General features: G+C 40.6%; 1 protein-coding gene across 2 annotated transcripts; it reads right to left on the bottom strand.

Annotated features, from left to right (window-relative positions):
• Positions 1-265: 265 nt before the first annotated feature.
• Positions 266-20,490, bottom strand: LOC118402030 (vacuolar protein sorting-associated protein 4B-like). Of its 2 annotated transcripts, XM_035799847.2 has the most exons (14): positions 20,144-20,490; positions 19,423-19,534; positions 18,264-18,364; positions 18,025-18,069; positions 9,093-9,204; positions 8,770-8,920; positions 8,529-8,587; positions 8,172-8,291; positions 7,758-7,914; positions 7,333-7,481; positions 5,114-5,195; positions 2,321-2,540; positions 2,049-2,189; positions 266-1,947 (listed from the first exon to the last, which is right to left on the bottom strand). In XM_035799847.2, the coding sequence occupies exons 1-14, from the start codon at positions 20,174-20,176 to the stop codon at positions 1,846-1,848; spliced, it is 1,584 nt and encodes a 527-aa protein (XP_035655740.1). In that variant the 5' UTR covers positions 20,177-20,490; the 3' UTR covers positions 266-1,845. The 2 variants fall into 2 exon arrangements, with proteins under 2 accessions (XP_035655740.1, XP_035655741.1); XM_035799848.2 differs by lacking the exons at positions 18,025-18,069; positions 18,264-18,364; positions 19,423-19,534; positions 20,144-20,490 and adding an exon at positions 14,256-14,583.
• Between the last annotated feature and the right edge of the window lie 342 nt (positions 20,491-20,832).

Raw genomic sequence — 20,832 nt, 5'->3', positions numbered from 1 at the left:
ACCGAGGTTTGCTCATATTAAGGACAGCACTTCCCAAAATGCAATGGTATACTTCCTTATTGTTGGTGCACCCATTTTATTCTACCGACATAACCATCTCCATCGCCAGATCTTGATCTGTGAAATTAGATATGTTTATTTAACTAGGTAAGTCAGTTAAGAACACAGTCTTATTTACAGTGACGGATATTGGCATTTGTAAAGATTAATTTGAATCCTCAACCTGGACCATGAGACAATACTTTGTTAATTAAAAAGTCAAAAGTTCTCAATATTACTTTTATTTACATATGCATGGGAAATAAAACAATATACATTGACTTTTCCACTCACTGATATAAGGTATCATTCTCTACACTTTTATAGTGAGTTAAAAAGATAAAACAAAAGATGTCCAACACTTTGAAAGATGTCGTCTTCGGAATACAATCTCTATAAGATAAGAGTTCACATGAAATGTGCAAATATATTACATTTCAATACAACGATGACAAAACACAATATAGGTGTGCCTCTGGATATCAACTTCCACGTTTTTAAATGAACCAAACAAAATAACAATGTATATGTCTTTACTACCTAAACTTGTTTCAGAAGGCACATGGTGCGCATTGCCACGTCTTAAAATGTAGTACTGTAAGTTCAAGCGAGCTGCATTCCACCAATGCCATAACAAAAAAGGACATGACACTGTTATGTGCCTAAAACGTCAATTTCAGGTTACCTCTACAATTCCATTCACAAAAGTATCAGCCCCGTTGTTTCTTCAGCACTGTTAGACAGTGTGACTGGATCTCCATAAAGGCATCGCTTTTCAGTAGTTCATGTTGGGAAGATAAGCAATATGTAACAGGGAAATGTGGATGGTCAGGGGGAAAAGTACTGAATCCTAGTCTATAAGGTGTCTGGTCCAGTACTTTTGGTGATCCTGACAGTTTAATCAGAATGACAATGAACAAACCAGAGTAGCCTTCTTGAGAAAAAAAAAGTACATATACACAATATGTCCCAAAGCAGTTTCCACCCCGATTGTTGTCGGTAGTTCTTTTAACCCTAGCCGAAGCCCCACAAATATCTTGTGCATGTAGAACGACATACATTTGCAGTGCTTCAGCTACCCAAACCCATGTCTTTTAGGCCTTTGAAAGTACAAATGGCATGCATTGTAAGTTTCATTCTCTCCAGACCAAAGAGCCATACATCTCCATAAAGTATCTACTATAAATTGAGTTCTCTTGTGTACAAAAATAAGTAGAGTATATGGGTGCTTACAATGACAAGTGAGGTGCAATTTGATTGATGGCAAGTGGTACTTAAACTGAGCTTAGATATTTATTGGGGAAGTTAGATAAGCACTCTGCACAATAAGCAGCATCTTAATTTGGTTAACAAGCTTGTATCAGTAACTCGAATCAAACTCCCATTGACTTCAAAGCATGACATATGCAAATGTTTGAGTTGAGCATTGTTCTCAAGTTAGGATTCGGGCCAAGATGCTGCTAAACAGATTCCACAGAACATATGCCTATGTAACACCAAGGTTCTTCATTGCCATGCAGCGTTCCATCCACCAATCAAGTCTACCTCAGACATCTTGCAGCAGTGAAGTGATCCGTAATTCTTTGGACATGGGGGGCATCTAAGAAAATATCCACCTTTGTTTAACCCCTTATGTGGCCAATAGTCAAGCTCATTAGCCATAGAAATGGACTTAAATGGGGATAATCGGTTCTAGTAATTCTATGAGTAGAGCAGTCATGAGGCACACTTCTGATGAGCCAACAGAGCATGAAGGGGAGAATGAACACTGATATAATATTTGTTTTGGTTAAAAAAAAGCCACGTTTAGCCCTCCTGTCCAAAGTCATCTGTGAATTTTCTCAGTTTGTCCAAATCATGATCGTTGACAGTTGGCTTCGTGCTGGACAGGGACCTCAGCATGTCAGACTACAAAGAATAAAGAGAGACATGATCAAGGGTTATTCAACAGTCTTGTTTTCCCAAAAACATTACCATTGAGAAAGAGAAACAGATAATTTCGCACTCACCATACAAACGACTGGCTCACACAGCTTTTCCCCAGGGACCTCCATCCATGTCATCTCGACGCCGTTCGGGTCTCCCGGGGAGCACGGGGTCAAAAAGTCATCTACCAGGATTTTGGGGTTGTCTCTCAATGGCCCTCGTACCTTCAATAACAAACGCAATTTATTGTGTTAAAAATAACAAAACTCAACAGAACAATGGCCTAGCTTGATATAAAGATTAACACTGAAGAATACACAGACGTTGTTAACTGGTCGTCAATATGGCGACGTACCCGTTTGAAGTGAGTGGCTGATTGAACTTTCCTGACGGGCTGCATAAGCGCATCTCTGACGATGACGCTGATGTCGGCCCCCGAGTACCCGTCTGTCTTCTTTCCGAGGGTGACAAAGTCAGAGTCGTTGAGGCTGGTGGGGGTGGTGCCTAGGTGGAGCTTGAACATGAAGGTGCGGGCGTGTTCCTCTGGCAAGGGGATGTAGATCCTCTTCTCAAACCTGAGATAAAAGTTCCAATGCAGTTATCTCAATATCAAATAATTTCTGGGTAACAACTAAGTACCTTACTGTGATTGGTCAAAAATAAACAAAAATGGCTTATTAGCAAAGAGCAATTTCTCAAGCAAGAATTTTGCTAGGACTGTCTGGGAGTGGTCTGAGTGGAGAGAAGGGCAGTTGGTGGTTCTGACATTTTGTCAGTCAGTTATTGCCATGGAAAAGACTGCCGGTCACACGATAATTGACCATTAATTAACAAACATGTTTAGCATGTCCGGGCCTCCACACATATAAACTGCTGATGTGCGCCCTTGGTATCGTCTATATTTCAAAAAGTCTAATAAATCAGTTAAATATACACCATCACAATAAATCCATTACTTTAGGTAGGTCTAAAGAAACATTATGATATGAAGAAAATGGATTTCAGAAGAACAGAATATGAGTTGGCCTGCTGCATGTTACCTGGCTATGCGCCATGCCATAGGTTTGTTCATTTAGCAGACAGGATATGCTTATAAGTCCAGTGCCATTATTTTATATTATAGGATTTCATAGTAAGAAGAATCCAAAGGAGTAGGTGGCCAGTACATTGCAATGAACTTGACTCAACTAACAGAATATATTTACAAAATAATGCATATGGGAACAGCCAGCGTAGTGCATCAGGACGCACAACTGCAATGCGTTTTGACTACTAGTCTTTCTCAGGCAGCATTCTATGAGAAGAATATAACAGAACTTAGCGGAATAAAATAGAAAGGATATTTTTCTGATTCCAGAGCGAGAGTGTGCATATGAAGTGGCTCAGTTGAGCGTAAAAGTGAAAATTTGAAACAGGCCCTATACGCTAGATTTACAGTTACTTGACAACTTCAGTTGTGAATGACACAAACCATAGAATTCCTTCGAAAATCAATATATTTGGGCTGCATGATGAGACTATAGGCTATTGAGGATATGAGAAAGTCGCAAAAAAAGCTGAAGCTCTGTTCCTTGCCTCAGGCTGCACATGCTGTTCTCTCATCAAGTGATCATACTTTCACCCAGCAGACTATTCTCAATTTAATCTAGTCTTTACCAATATGTTAAATGAGTTTAGATTTAGAATGATCAAATGGGCAGGAACAGGGCAAGAAAAAAAAAAGACATGTAACCTATATGCATTTGAATAGCGAATGGAGGCTACATTCCCACTGGTTCGTTTCACTCATGTTGGGTAGGTTACTCCGGTTATTTCACAGTGGTACAGGTGATATTCCACCCAAACTCTGTATGCCATGAGCTCTCCAACTCTGTTCCTGCAGCTACCCAGTGCTTAATTTTGGAAACCAAGTGAAATCTGTTCATGAACATCAATAGAAACATGTTTCATTAAACTGTTGACAGCTCCTCCCTCTGCGCGCTGGAGAACGGAATGAAGGAGAGGAGATGGAAATGCATGGCGGTGATAAATTCTCTAGCTAAAAAGGTCCTGTGTCCTATTATAAAAAATACCTATTTTATTGGGCACAGACACATGGCTAGTAGATGTTAATGAGAGTATAGTGAAATGATTGCGCTTCTAGTTCCAACCGATCAACATCAAATACATAATTGTTGGCCAACTCTGAATTTGTTTAATTTAGGCAAGACCAATTATGCATGAAAGATAGCTTTTTAAAAAAATGCAGATTTAAGATAACATGCATATGGGTGTTTTGAATGAATCATCACCTTAGAAAGCACTGTCCATTTCGTTGCGTTAGGCTTTGAAACAATATCCACAACGACCATATTCTCCACTTCGTTTCAACCCGTTGTTGAACTTTTTTTCAAATTATCAATCACAGCAAGGTGAGTTTTAAAAGCACATACAAGTGCTTAATGTGATTTTCGATTTCCTTTGCATTGATGTCAGAGTGGTTAGAGGGACAATAGAGCCCTGAGTACTAGGCCATTAGCGAGTTGGGTACTATCTCCAGAGTGCATAAAAGGAGATTACCATGACTCAAATGTCACATAGAATTTTACTGTGGTCATGACTGCCGGTAATGTGGTCAGAGCAACAACCCTAGTGGGGAGGTGGAAAACTGAAAACTAGCTGTTATTGGTGGGTAGTTTGTATCTCCTTTTATTGTATTGGTCTATCAACGATTTACCGACTGGTGATGTCACCAGGCAGGACAAAACTCCATCCTACCAAAACAGGCTGATATTTCAGGCAGTCTTTTCAAACAGCTCTTACACTAAAAGGTCCTTAATCATAATGTTCACAATATTATTCCAACCTCATAGGTGTGGAAAAATGTATTAAAATCACAAGGAAATCACATACTCTACAGAAAGAAGAATACATTTACATCCCATACAGGGTAGATCTGAGCAGCAACACAAAGATAAGAAGCAGTGCTGCTGAGTCACAGTATTCTAACTTCAGAGATTTCACATTATTATTACCCAAACGAGTTAAAGCAGGGTGGTACATCTTACCATACATTTGTAAGGCTGTTGTGTCACAGTCAACCATAAAGAACAAGTTATTTGGTACACAGTTGAGAAGGTAGGCTAAGCCAGTAAGAATGTGTCATTACCGTCTTCTGATGGCAGAGTCCAATGTCCAAGGGATGTTGGTGGCCCCTAATACCAGTACCCCATCGTTGTCATTCCCCACTCCTGAGGAAGAATATCTTATTAACATTTCAAAACCAGTTTAACTTAATATGACCAAAACACCAATACAGTCCACTATAATCTACATACACACACAAGTTTGGATACACCTACTCATTCAAGGGTTTTTCTTGATTTTACTATTTTCTAGACAGCAGAATAATAGTGAAGACATCAAAACAATTAAATAAACACATTGAATCATGTAGTAACCCAATTTGAGATCTCAAAGTAGCCACCATTTGCCTTGACAGCTTTGCACACTCTTGGCATTCTCTAAACAAGCTTCATTTCAATTAACAGGTGTGCCTTCTTAAACATTTAAACACTTCTTAATGTGTTTGAGTCAATCAGTTGTGTTGTGACAAGGTAGGGGTGGTATACAGAAGAAGATAGCCCTATTTGGTAAAAGACCAAGTCCATACTATGGCAAGAACAGCTCAAATAAGCAAAGAGAAATGACAGGCCATCAATACTTTAACACATAAAGGTCAGTCAATACGGAAAATGAAGAACTATGAAAGTTTCTTCAAGTGCAGTCGCAAAACCCATCAAGCGCTGTGATGAAACTGTCTCTCCACAGGAAAGGAAGACCCAGAGTTACCTCTGCTGCAGAGGATAAGTTCATTAGAGTTACCAGCCTCAAATTACATCCCAAATAAATACTTCAGAATTCAAGTAAAATACACATCAACAGTTCAGAGGATACTGCATGACTCAGGCCTTCATGGTCAAATTGCTGCAAAGAAACCACTACAAAAAAGGACAATAAGAAGAGACTTGCTTGGGCCAAGACACACAAGCAATGGACATTAGACCGGTGGAAATCTGTCCTTTGGTCTGATGAGTCCAAATTTGACATTTTAGGTTCCAACCGCCATGTCTTAGTGAGACGCAGAATAGGTGAAAGGATGATCTCCACGTGTGTGGTTCCCACCGTGAAGCGTGGATGAGGAGGTGTGATGGTGGTGACAACATCTGTGATTTATTTAGAATTCAAGGCACACTTGACCAGCATGGCTACCACAGCATTCTGCAGCGATATGTCATTCCATCTGGTTTGTGCTTAGTGGAACTATCATTTGTTTTTCAACAGGACAATGACCCAATACACCTCCAGGCTGTGTAAGGGCTATTTGACCAAGAAGGAGAGTGGTGGAGTTCTGCATCAGATGACCTGGCCTCCACAATCACCAGACTTCAACCAAATTGAGATGGTTTAGGATGAGTTGGACTGCAGAGTGAAGGAAAAGCAGCCAACAAGTGCTCAGCATATGTGGGAACTCCTTCAAGATTGATGGAAAAGCATTCCTCACAAAGCTGGTTGAGAGAATGCCAAGAGTGCGCAAAGCTGTCATCAAGGCAAGGGGTGGCTACTTTGAAGAATCAAAAATATAATTTAATTTGTTTAAAAACTTTTTTGGTTACTAAACGATTCCATATGTGCCATTTCGTAGTTTTGATGTCCTCACTGTTACTCGACAATGTAGAAAATAGTTTACATTTAAATTATTATTATTTTTTAAAAACATGAATGAGTAGGTGTCCAAACTTTTGACTGGTTGTGTGTTTGTGTGTGTGCACAATGCCTTCGAAAATTATTCAGACACCTTCACTTTTTCCACATTGTGACATTACCGCCTTACTCCAAAAATTGATTAAAAATAAATAAAAAATCCTCAGCAATCTACACACAATACCCCATAATGGCGAAGCGAAAACAGGTTTAGAAATGTAAGCAAATGTTTAAAATAAACAATTACCTTAATTACATAAGTATTCAGATCCTTTGCTATGACAGGAGGATCTGCAGAGAAGAATGGGAGAAACTCCCCAAATACAGGTGTGCCAAGCTTATAGCGTCATACCAAAGAAGACTCAATGGTGTCATGGCTGCCAAAGGTGCATAAACAAAGTACTGAGTTAAAGGGTCTGAATACTTATGTAAATGTGACATTTCCATTTTCCATTTTTTTTAAATAAAAACCTGTTTTTGCTTTAACATTATGGAGCATTGTGTGTAGATTGAGGGGAAAAAACATTTCATCAATTTTAGAATAAGTGTATGTATGTATGTATGTATGTATGTATGTATGTATGTATGCATGTATGCATGTAAATTGTTCTCTGTCGCTCTCACCCTGCATCTGAACCAGAAACTCTGTCTTGATGCGGCGAGCTGCCTCACTCTCGTTCTCACTCCTGGAGCCGCACAGTGAGTCTATCTCATCTATGAAGATGATGGAGGGTTTGTGCTCCCGTGCAAGAGTGAACAAGTTCTTTACTAACCTGGAGAGGAGAAAGGAGGCTCAAAGAAACATAAAGCTGGTCATATTATTTTCCCCAATAGACACATGGAGCTGGTGTCCCACACACAGATTAAATTTACATCCAGGACTAAAAATGCTTTTTCCCAGAATGGGGAATATAATCTCTTTGGAGTTTGCTTTTTAGTCTGGGACTAGGCTTAATCTAGGCCTAATTTACAACCATTAAAACAGCATAATTGGATTTACATCTACAAATAATCACCAATGTTTCCCTGGATTAAGAGTAAAATCTCACTTTTCACTCTCTCCCAGCCACTTGGACACCAGGTCAGAGGAGGAGATAGAGAAAAAGGTGGAGTTGTTGGCCTCTGTGGCCACAGCTTTAGCCAGGTAGGACTTTCCTGTACCAGGAGGACCAAAGAGCAGGATCCCCCTCCATGGCGTTCTTTTACCTGACAGACAGACACATGTCTTTGGGAGTGGTCGTGAATAACAGTGGGGAAGAAATAGGCGAAGCTTCTCATTTTCAAACGACTGAACGGTAATAATCAATTAATTCTATACAATGTTGTTGGATAGACTCATTTTCAGTAGGTTCCAAAGGCCCAACAAATTAGCCAATAGTGGAAGTTTCAGCATGTTTCTCATACATTCTGATATTACATCATCATTAATTCTCTGGAGATCTGAGGCAGTAAGAATGCATTACCTGTGAAAAGATGTGGGAATTTAATTGGCAAAATAACAGCTTCTTTCAGTGCCTCTTTGGCTCCCTCTAAACCGGCAACATCATTCCACTTGATGTTTGGCTTTTCCATAACGATGGCGCCTAAAAAAAAAAATTCCAGTATGAAGGGAACATACAAATAATTTTACAGTAAAGGAAAATATTCAGATACATTCATGTGAAAACCTAATAATAAACGGATTTATTAGACACCTCAACCTGGGTGATTTAAAAGTCAAGTGAAACTGAGCCAAATAACCTCCTATAAAATTGTGACAGAGCACTGTAATGCAATTCAAAAGTAAAACTTTCACACAGTATGTCAGTGATACAACTAACCTGAAAGTTGGTTTTGGAACTTCTTTTTCTCTGGGTCATCTCCTTCATCGCTCTCATTTCTGCACAATAATAATCCATCTCAATTATGCTGAAGAGCACAAGTGTACACAGAACCACAAGATGTTTTTGATCCAACTAATTGACTCATCACATTCCAATAACAACCCCCCCCCTCCCCCCACACACACACACACAGCCAAGCCTCATTGCATGAGCAAAGACTGCGCGCACACACACACACCCCTTGTCGTCAGCTTGGGACTCCTTCACAGGCTTGGCGGGTGGAGCCTTCTCTTTCTTCTTCAGATAATCTTTGAGCTTCTCTGCTCTGTCAAGGTACTCAGCACACTTGGCCCTGATGCTCTGTTTGGCTTTGTCACCCTGGGCTTCATCTGGAAGGAGAGGAATGCAAGGATTGTATTAAATTCGGTCTAAAGTATCTGTTTTTATTTAGAAAATAATCACAATTACAGTAATCCCCCTGGACTGTGTGAAATGGAAAAATGCATTCTGCTGACAAGATGAAAGAGCAGCATGCAAATATCTCATGGTCTTGAAGCGTACATTTTACTACGTGTAGGAAGTACTGAACAGCGTGTTGGTATAGACGCAGGGCCTCGTCGTAGTTCTGAGCTTTATCCTCCTGGGCTGCCTTGCTGGCCAGATCTATGGCTTTCTGAAAAACAGAAACGAGAAAGTTATTAAAAAGCAAATACATAAGGAAAGCAACAAATTGAAAGAGGATTAGCTGCAGGAAGTTTGATTTTGCTAATCAGAATTAATTGACTCTTCAAAGCTATGGGACTTTCACTAGGGACATGTCATGAATTTAATGCAATTGTAATCTTCTTTCTATGAATTTGGTGCTAGCATTTAATATAATACAAGTAACATAACACAGAAAACACTTAGTATTCAGAGGAATGTACTGTACATCAAAGCTGGGATCGATAGACTGAAAAACAGCTTCTATCTCAAGGCCATCAGACTGTTAAACAGCCATCACTAATATTGAGTGGCTGCTGCCAACATACTGACTAAAATCTCTAGCCACTTTAATAATAAAATTGGATGTAATAAATGTATCACTACTGCATCCTGCCTATGCAGCCTATGCAGCTCAGCCATCGCGCATCCATATATTTTTATGGACATATTCTTATTCCATCCCCTTACAATGTGTGTGTATAAGGTAGTTGTTAGATTACTAGTTAATACTGCATGGTCGGAACTAGAAGCACAATCATTTCACTAAACTCGCATTAACATCTGCTAACCATGTGTATGTGCCCAATACAATTTGATTTGATTTAAAGGCCTGTCACATCTGCTGCTGGCTTTCACCATCCCTAAAGAGTGGTTATCAATCAGAGCTCTAATAAAAAGGGGCTTGTCAAAGGTGATAGACCAATATCATCACAAAATGCATCTTCAATGACATGAATCAGCCAGGAACTCCTCCTTTCAACCTGGTCTCAGAGCCTTTCGAATTATTCTGCATTTACACTACATGATCAAATGTGGACACCTGCTCGTCAAGCATCATTAATATGGAGTTGGTCCACCCCTTTGATGCTATAACAGCCTCCACTAGATGTTTGAACATTGCTGTGGAGACTTGCTTCCATTCAGCCACGAGCATTAGTGAGGTCAAGCACTAATGTTGGGCGATTAGGCCTGGCTCACAGTCGGCGCTCCAATTCATCCCAAAGGTGTTTGATGGGTTTGAGGGCAGGGCTCTGTACAGCACAGAATCATCTAGAATATCATTGTATGCTGTAGCGTTAAGATAATTCCAGCCACAGACCAATATTCCGCCACCAAACTTTACATTTGGCACTGCGCATTGGGGCAGGTAGTGTTCTCCTGGCATCCGCCAAACCCAGATTAATCCGTCGGACTGCCAGATGGTGAAGCTTGATTCATCACTCAAGAGAACGCGTTTCCACTGCTGTCAATGGCGACAAGCTTTACACCACTCCAGCCGACACTTGGCATTGCACATGGTGATCTGGGTTTTCATGGCTGCGCAACATGTAAAGCGTTGGTCCCATGTTTCATGAGCTAAAATAAAATCTTAGAAATGTTCCATATGCACAGAAAGCTTCTCAAATTTTGTGCACAAATTAGTTTACGTCCCTGTTAGTGAGCATTTCTCTTTTGCCAAGATAACTTGAGACATGGCATTGTGTTGTGTGGGTTGAGGGAGGGTGAAATTAACACATTGACTGCTAGAATGTCCACCAGAGCGGTTGCCGGAAAATGTAATGTTAATTTCTCTAACATAAGCTGCCTCCAACATCATTTTAGAGAATTTGGCAGTAAGCCCAACCCACTTCACAACCGCAGACCACATGAATGGCGTCATGTGAGAGAGCAGTTTGCTGATGTCAACATGGTTAACAGAATGCCCCACTGGTGGTGTGGTTATGGTATGGGCAAGCCTAAGCTACGGACAACAAACACAATTGCATTTTATCAATGGCAATTTGAACACACAGAGATACTGTGACGCGATCCTGAGGCCCATAGTCGTGCCATTCATCCACCGCCATCACCTCATGTTTCAGCATTTAATGCACAGCCCCATGTCGCAAGAATCTGTACACAATTCATGGAAGCTGAAAATGTCCCAGGTCTTCCATGGCCTATATACTTAGACATGCGAATATGTTAAGTCAAGGGCTGATTTCAAGGTTTTACTGCTAACCTACAAAGCCTTACATGGGCTTGCTCCTACCCATCTTTCCAATTTGGTCCTGATGTACATACCTACACATACGCTACGGTCACAAGACGCAGGCTTCTTTACTGTCCCTAGAATTTCTAAGCAAGCAGCTGGAGGCAGTGCTTTCTCCGATAGAGCTCAATTTTTATGGAATGGTCTGCCTATCTATGTGAGAGACGCAGACTCGGTCTCAACCTTTGAGTCTTTATTGAATACTTATCTCTTCAGTAGGTCCTATGATTGAGTGTAGTCTGGCCCAGGAGTTTGAAGGTGAATGGAAAGGCACTGGAGCAACAAACTGCCCTTGCTGTCTCTACCTGGCTGGTTCCCCCCTCTCCCCCCTGGAATTCTCTGCCTCTAACCCTATTACAGGGGCTGAGTCACTCGCTTAGTCCCTAGGATGGGTGCGTAACTTGAGTGGCTTGTGTCTCTGACGTGGTCTCTAACGTAGCCCCCCCCCTTGGGTTGTGCCGTGGCAGAGATCTTTGTGGGCTATACTCGGGCCTCGTCTCAGGATGGTAAGTTGGTGGTTGAAGATATCCTTCTAGTGGTGTGGGGGCTGTGCTTTGCCAAAGTGGGTGGGGTTATATCCTGCTTGTTTGGACCTGTCCGGAGATATCGTCGGACGGGGCCACAGTGTCTCCCGACCCCTCCTGTTCCAGCCTCCAGTATTTATGCTGCAGTAGTTTGTGTCAGGGGGCTAGGGTCAGTCTGTTATATCGGGAGTATTTCTCCGGTCTTATCCAGTCCCCTGTGTGAATTTAAGTATGTTCTCTAGGTTTCTTCCTAGGTTCTGGCCTTTCTATGGAATTTTTCCCTAGCCGCCATGCTTCTACACCTGCATTGCTTGTTGTTTGGGGTTTTAGGCTGGGTTTCTGTACAGTACTTTGTGACATCAGCTGATGTAAGAAGTGATTTATAAATACATTTGATTGATGTCACCCATTGAGCATGTTTGGGATGCCCTGGATCGACAGTGTGTATCCAGAAAATATCAAGACACTTCAAACACACATTGAAGGAGTGGGACAGCATTCAACAGACCACAATCAACAGCCTGATCAACCTTATGGGAAGGAAATGTGTTGCGCTGCATGAGGCAAACACACATGTATACATGCACATATTATCAGGAAACTAGGTATATGTCACATGTCACTACTTCACAGGAGAGGCATTTGAATGTAAACTTTTTTTTAAATTAAAATGAGTTTGGCAGAAATGCCATCTGGAACGATATTCATGTGCCTTAATAACAAACTTGTATGCCATCTGTAAATACAACAATTGTTAAATGACAAGCCTAGTTGGTTTAGCCACAGAACAAGACAGGAACTTTCCTGCTAGCCATGATTAGCTGTGATAATGGTTGGGCTGGATATGGCGAGAGATGAGTTCGGATTGGTCTGCCATGTAGCAAGTTTGTCTATAAAATGAGCTGCTCAGTATGCGTAGGTAATCCTTTATAACATGTTTTTTCTTAAAGATGCTATTCACTTTCTGGAGGATCAAGTTTTGAAATCAATGGAATGTCCGATGGAAGCAGAGTATGATAGCTAAGGATTAGATGGAGAAGATTCTGGCGTTTGATTGAAAATATGAAGAGGGAGTCGAAAAGAGAACACACAAAAGGCTGTTGTATAAAACACCTGTCCCCGGATTTTATCTTCAAACTAAGGGCCACCATGGCATCCGTGACAGAGGGAGAAGCATTCATCCATGTATTCGTGTAAGACAGTCTAGCTAGCTATTTTTTTCAGATATTCTAAATGTCTAATTTTGTCAGAAATCAGTTCCCTTTTCAAGTTAAAGCGTACTGTTAGATAGCTGGCTCCCTAACTAAGACCACATGTATGATCTGTATAGTAAAATTGTATTTCAGAGCCATCTGCATTGCTAGTTATAACCTAATGTTGGCTAACATTGAACCTAGTGTGTTAATATTAGCTGCCAGCAGATTCATTCAGGGTAGTAACGTAATGAGTTGGGATTATGGTTCATTGCTTAGCTAGCTAGATAACCGTGTAAACAAGACTCCACTATGCAAGTAACCATTTCACTGTACGGGTACACCTTCTGTATCCTGTTCATGTGACAAACATCGATTTGATTTGAAATAGTGTTTACCAGTGACGGTAATGTGAAGAACAACATGACCTGCACCAAAGTCAAATTAGGATATAACGTTAGGCCAACGAGACAGTGTCCCAAATTTTAAAATCCTCCGGGGAATGCCCTGCATTTATATATATATATATATATTCACACTCACAAGGGTAATCTATTTTCTGTCATTAGTTCGCCATTAACGCTTGTTTCATGTGAGTTTATTTTCCTGTAATAATGAATACTAATTATCTAAAATGAAGACGTCGTCAGCTAACTGGCTAGCCAGCTAACTTAGCATTAGCTAGCTAACAAGCTAGAAACGAATCAAAACATTGTTCATTTGCTTAACAGTCAAACTAGTCAATTACATTATCATGGTACTAGTTTATTGAAATGTCAGGTTGTCTTGGCCTTGCTGGGGGCGCGCTAGTCATCGAGAACACAAGGCAAGGGGACAATTATTGTACACATTTACACCAACATGAACATGTCAACCTTGCTACTGTAACTAGCTTCTAGGAAACGTGCATGCAATCAAGTTTCAGGTACCAGTTAATGTTAAAGTTAGCTAGTTAAACAGGCTTCAACGAATTCTAGTGACTAACGTTAACGTTAGTTGCTGCTCTGTCCTCAAATCGGTAAACTCGCAGTAACAAAAGAACTAACGTTACTCAGCTAGCTAGCTAACGTTACCTAACACGTTAACAACTTCACCGTAGCCAGATAGCTAAAGCTAGCTAGCGCACATCAACACTGGTATAATGGCAAGTTGGTCATTTGATTACCTAGTTAACAAGATAACCAAAAACGAATCACGAACAAACGTTAGTTAAAGCTAAACTGTGTGTGTTGCTAACTAGCTACAATAGTAGGCAGCTTTCCCAACTTACCTGTAAATTGTTGTTGGCAGCCATAACGGCTAATTACTTGTCAATAAAATAGTTTCAAATATAATAAGCGCCAAAACAGGCCTTATATTTGTTAATAATTAAAACTACAGCCCAACAGTCGCTATTTAATTTAAAATCAACTGGATTGTTTTCCTTTTTCAGGTCGTTGAATAACACTGAAGCTTAAAAAAAATACGCACTCGGAGTCGCCACAGTCATAAACCCCGCCCATTTATACAATCTATTTTATTACATTATTATTTTAAATCTAACAGTAAATGCTTTACCCTACATTTTGTTTTCAGGATATAGACATTTTTTTGACTTTGTGGCTATCCCAGTGAGACACATTATGAGATGTGTGGTTGATTTCCGTAGAACTCTCACGTGAACACGAAATTACGTAACTGGTCGTCAGAGGTGCGTTCAGTTCATTGTTAACTGGCGTCCAATTTGTCTTCTTAATAGTGACTATAAGACATTAGCCTTACTACTTGAAAAAATAATTGAAGAAGTCATGGATGCAATCATTGATGAAACACAGTATGGCTTTGAGGAACAGACATATTTCTAAAAATATCTGACTAGTATTAGACATACTTGAGTACTCAGAACTAATAACCAAGGATATGTTCATAAACTCAGCGAAAAAAGAAACGTCCTCTCACTGTCAACTGCATTTATTTTCAGCAAACTTAACATGTGTAAATATTTGTATGAACATAAGATTCAACAAATGAGACATACATTGAACAAGATCCACAGACATGTGACTAACAGAAATTGAATAATGTGTCCCTGAACAAAGGGGGGAAAAAAAAAGTAACAATCAGTATCTGGTGTGGCCACCAGTTGCATTAAGTACTGCAGTGCATCTCCTCCTCATGGACTGCACCAGATTTGCCAGTTCTTGCTGTGAGATGTTACCCCACTCTTCCACCAAGGCACCTACAAGTTACTGGACATTTCTGGTGGGGAATGGCCCTAGCCCTCACCCTCCAATCCAACAGGTCCCAGACGTGCTCAATGGGTTTGAGATCTGGGCTCTTCGCTGGCCAATGCAGAACACTGACATTCCTGTCTTGCAGGAAATGACGCACAGAACGAGCAGTATGGCTGGTGGCATTGTCATGCTGGAGGGTCATGTCAGGATGAGTCTGCAGGAAGGGTACCACATGGAGGAGGATGTCTTCCCTGTAACGCACAGCGTTGAGATTGCCTGCAATTTCAACAAGCTCAGTCCGAAGATGCTGTGACACACCGCCCTAGACCATGACGGACCCTCCACCTCGATCCCGCTCCGGAGTACAGGCCTCGGTGTAACACTCATTCCTTTGATGATAAATGCGAATCCGACCATCACCCCTGGTGAGACAAAACCGCGACTCGTCAGTGAAGAGCACTTTTTGCCAGTCCTGTCTGGTCCAGCAACGGTGGGTTTGTGCCCATAGGCGACGTTGTTGACGGTGATGTCTGGTGAGGACCTGTCTAACAACAGGCCTACAAGCCCTCAGTCCCGCCTCTCTCAGCCTATTGCGGACAGTCTGAGCACTGATGGAAGGATTGTGCGTTCCTGGTGTAACTCAGGCAGTTGTTGTTGCCATCCTTTAACTGTCCCGCAGGTGTGATGTTCGGATGTACCGATGTTACACGTGGTCTGCCACAGAGAGGACGATCAGCTGTCCGTACTGTCTCCCTGCAGCGCTGTCTTAGGCGTGTCACAGTACAGACATGGCAATTTATTGCCCTGGCTACATCTGTAGTTCTCATGCCTCCTTGCAGCATGCCTAAGGCACGTTCACGCAGATGAGCAGGGACCCTGGGCATCTTTCTTTTGGTGTTTTTCAGAGTCAGTAGAAAGGCTTCTTCAGTGTCCTAAGTTTTCATAACTGTAACTTTAATTGCCTACCATCTGTAAGCTGTTAGTGTCTTAATGACCGTTCCCCAGGTGCATGTTCATTAATTGTTTATGATTCATTGAACAAGCATGGGAAACAGTGTTTGAACCCTTTACAGTTAAGATCTGTGAAGTTATTTTGATATTTACAAATAATCTTTGAAAGACAGTTTATTTTTTTGCTGAGTTTATTATTATTTTAAATAAAGCATTTGACACAGTAGAGCATTAGTTCCTCTTCCACTCTCTTGAGAAATTTGTTTTGGGGATTTTTTCTGTAAGGCTATTAAGACTCTCTATACAAATGGTTATATATATATATATGCCATTTAGCAGATGCTTTTATCCAAAGCGACTTACAGTCATGTGTGCATACATTCTGGCACCTCGCCTAGATTTGAGTTAAAGAGAGGAATTAGGCAAGGTTGTCCTATCTCTCCGTATCTGTTTTTATTAATCACCCAAATTCTTACATTCTTTAAATAATGGTCCTGTACAAGGTATTTCCATAGCTGGTAAAGAAATTATTTTAAGCCAGCTGGCTGACGATACTACACTTTTTCTGAAAGAAAAAAAAAGTTGAAACAATTTTAATTTCTAACATTTCTCTTTTAACATCTGATTATAAACCTAACCATAACCACGCTGATAATCTTATACCTAACCCTAAATTAAGACCAAAAAGCTAATTTTTGTTTTCATGGTTTCTTAAGATATAACCAGTGACAACCCCTTATATTGGAGACTTGTATCTCCCTCACCAACTTCAAACATCTGCTATCTGAGCAGCTAACCGATCGCTGCAGCTGTACATAGTCTATCGGTAAATAGCCCACCCAATTTACCTACCTCATCCCCATACTGTTTATATTTATTTACTTTTCTGCTCTTTTGCACACCAGTATCTCTACATGACCATCTGATCATTTATCACTCCAGTGTTAATCTGCAAAATTGTAATTATTTGCCTACCTCCTCATGCCTTTTACACACAATGTATATAGACTCTCTTTTTTTTCTTTTTTTCTACTGTGTTATTGACTTGTTAATTGTTTACTCCATGTGTAACTGTGTTGTTGTCTGTTCACACTGCTATGCTTTATCTTGGCCAGGTCACAGTTGTAAATGAGAACTTGTTCTCAACTAGCCTACCTGGTTAAATAAAAATAAATAAAAGGGCGACTGCACTTTCTGATTTGGCTTTGCTTTCGATCATCAAAGGTGAGTTGGTTTGGGGGTGTGGTTTGATGTGGGTGTCTCTTGTGTGTGTTCACAGGTGGGAAGAGTTACACAAATTATTTGTCAAATTAGCTTCAGCTGGCTGGTGTGCACCCCAGGCAAAATTGGTGACTTTTGATAGCCTATCTGAGGAGCTAGTTAGCGACTACCAATAAATTACACAATGTAAAGGAGGCAATATTTATGTTGCACACCTTTTAGTTCTCATTAAATAATTTCAATATTTGTATATGCATTTCTACAATTTATAGTTGGTTTGAGGTTGTCCCATGGTCATTGTGTCATTTAGGGACCGATGGTCCCTAACTAGCCCCATAGGGATATCCAAAGTCAAACCAAATTTTACCACAGGCATTAAGATTGTCAAGTGAAGCTGTACTCTGAATTGATTATTAATTGTGTGCTTCCAGCCAGGATTGAAACAAACCCAACCTTCATTTACCACAAGTCTCACAAAACTCAACACTGACTTTATAACCAAAATTATTTTTAGTAAATTTTGTCAGTAGACTAAATGTTTGACACATATCGATGCTGCATAGGCTGTTTTCTAAATGAGAAGTTGTTAGGGGCAGTTGCTCTTTAAGACATTCATATACAAAAGCGGTTAGTTATCAGTATATTTTCACTCACCTTGTATTCTTCTTCAGTGGGGTTTATTGTTGGTTGGGATCCAACCTTGTATTGTAGAGGGATAACATGTCAAATAAGGATGATTCATGTTGACATGTGAAGGATATGCACATCTTCTATTAGCTTTATCCTTACCACAGAGTTGCCGGTCAGATTCATGATAAATATATGTAGCAGGCATAACATTGGACCTACTTGTTAGACTACATTATTTATAAAATGTTTAACCGTCTAATAACCTCTTTCTTTTCTAGATACTCCTGTAGTTCTTCCACTCTGTCCAGGTACAGTTTGCACTTGTCCCTGATCTTCTGGTTGCCCTCTTTACCCTGTGGTTGACCTGAGAGGGAGAGAAGTTGGAAGAGATGGTTAACACTTTGTGTTTAGGCAATGGTTTTGCCCAGGTATTTTACATTTTATCACATGCTCTTATCCAGAACAACTTACATTTTTCTTACTAGTTCTCCAGTGGCAATCAAACCCACAACCCTGGTGTCATGCTTTACAAACTGAACCACAAGGAAATACCAGTAGCCTGTAAACTCAAGGCTAGAGTAGTAGCAGAGATGGAAGTGAGATATCCCACTCCCTAATTTGTTGTGGGTCAAAGTCAATACACTAAGCAGATCAGAGCCAGCTGTTGTCTATGGGAGAGTCACCCAATAAGCAGACTGGACATTTTTATTCAATGGCCTGAGTGAACGATCTTCAATTATCCACCATCTTTGGTAGTAGGTGGTGACAATATACCTAATAGGTGTAGAAGAAGGGGAGAGTAGGCCTATATCTATGGGTAAACTGTAAGCCCCCTTTGTTTCACAGTAGGCTGCTGCCTAAGGCCAAACCCTGATTTTGATTTCTGTAGTGAAATTCCTTTTTTTGTGGCCTGTCTGTCAAGACTGTAATAAACATTAGCCTTTTACAAAACTATTTTGTTTAACTTGTGATTCATAAAACAAAAGCATCTTTACACAATTTTGTATATCAGTTAATTGTATTGACTCCTTGTTTGTCACTGGCTCCCTGGGTACCAGAAAGTGCCCATTACCTAAATTCGACTACAATTTATCAGTAGGCCTAGGCCTAAATAGTATATTTTTTGTCATTTAGCAGATGCTCTTATTCAGGGTGACCTGCATGGGCAATTGGGGTTGGGTGCCTTGCTCAAGGGAACAGTGACAGATTTTTCACCTATTCAAGTTGGGGATTGTGCTGTTCACCGCTAGGCTACCGGTTGCTGCTGCATGCAAGTACGAGCTGTAGGCTAAATGATATGCATTTCCTTAATCAGCATGCATTGACATAAGAGCATCTGTTAAAATGTAATATTCACAGACAACAGAGACTAGACTATCATCATGTCTGTATGACATTTCCTCAGGAGTCATGGTTACATACATTTTACAATGTGCAGGAAGTACTTGACAGCATGTTGGTAAGATTTGATAGCCTCCTGGTAGTTCCCAGCCTGGTCCTCTTGGGAGGCTTTCTGTGCTACAGCGATAGCTTTCTGACGAGAGGGATGAGTTGGGCAGAAAAGAGTGGGATATAGGGATGAGTAAGGTAGAAAAGAGAAGGAAAGAGGGATGAGTTGGGTGGAAAAGAGGGATGAGTTGGGAACTGCTGCACTCAGTCACAACATCATTTCATTGTTCATTACATATTTTCCTATAATGTCTACCTTGCTTCATTTGAATGAGACAGACTCACACAATTCTTATGCTCTGATTAGATAATAGAATACATGGGATGGAGCATCAGCATCACAAGCCACTATGGAATTTATCTTAGCTATGTGAAAGTTAAACACTATTTCATTAAGTAGCTGACAATGGCTTTTACATGTTTGCATGTTTTTCATTTAGACCTATTTATAACGTATTGTGCTCTATTACTCTATAAACAAGTTGATCAGCTGATCAAAAGTGACAACAGCACGAACACAAGCGACATTTGCCTGACTAGAGTTCTATGCTGGCGCTATCCCCAAGACAGCTTGACCGTTTCATTCTGACAAGTGGAATCAAACCCATAGGCCCATAAACATGTATTAATCATTTACAATAAAACGTACATCAGCCTACCAAGCTAATCACATAAATTGTCAGTTACTCTATACCTGTAGATTTGTTGGCTCCATGGGAAGTTTCATATGGTCAGTTGCTCCTGAGAACCAACACAGTCCGAGCCCCTTGCCTTGATATTACTGTTTCGTTTACACAGCTATTTCCTTGTTGCTCATCTCACAGCACACACGCGTCAGAGACTTGCCTGTAGAAAATAATGATCATAATGCTGAGCGCTGAGACTAGTGCCGCGTTCAAAACTACTCGGAACTCGGAATCCTCCAACATGCGACTTAGTGCGTCAGAGCTCTAGAAAGATGCCAGAGTTTCTGACTTGGAATTCCGAGTTGGATCTACCGTTCAAATGATTTGTTCGCAGTCGGAGCTTGTTTTTTTCCCCCAAGTTAAAAGTTGTCTTGAATGCACTGAAGACGGAAGTCGACGATTTGAGAGTTTCCAGTTGTTTTGAACAAGGCATGAGAATCCGTCTGCCTGTGAGTCATGATGATAAAATTGTTACATTGAGATAGATAGAGGACTCAACTTTATGTCTGTGCGGTTAAAGCGTATGTGACAGCTTGGAAATTACCATTGAAGCTCAATGGCTCTGCCCACGGTACACGGCCTTTTGGTCACTAGAGGCATCTATCATTATTCATGGCTTGTTATGTAAGTATAGTCAGCAGTCCAGGAAAACATGAGGCGCCATTCGCGGTAGGCATTCACTTTAGGCTAATATCTT

Source organism: Oncorhynchus keta, chromosome 23 (genome assembly GCF_023373465.1).
Source record: "Oncorhynchus keta strain PuntledgeMale-10-30-2019 chromosome 23, Oket_V2, whole genome shotgun sequence".
Classification (NCBI taxonomy): domain Eukaryota; kingdom Metazoa; phylum Chordata; class Actinopteri; order Salmoniformes; family Salmonidae; genus Oncorhynchus; species Oncorhynchus keta.
This window is presented reverse-complemented; position numbering and strand designations above follow the sequence as displayed.

Coding starts and splice junctions, on each gene's coding strand:
- LOC118402030 (XM_035799847.2), bottom strand. CDS start 20,176: ATGAAACTTCCCATGGAGCCAACAAATCTACAG. Junction 8,921..9,092: donor CTTCCTACACGTAGTAAAAT/GTACGCTTCAAG, acceptor CTCTCCTTCCAG/ATGAAGCCCAGGGTGACAAA. Junction 1,948..2,048: donor GTGAGCCAGTCGTTTGTATG/GTGAGTGCGAAA, acceptor TATTCTTTGTAG/TCTGACATGCTGAGGTCCCT.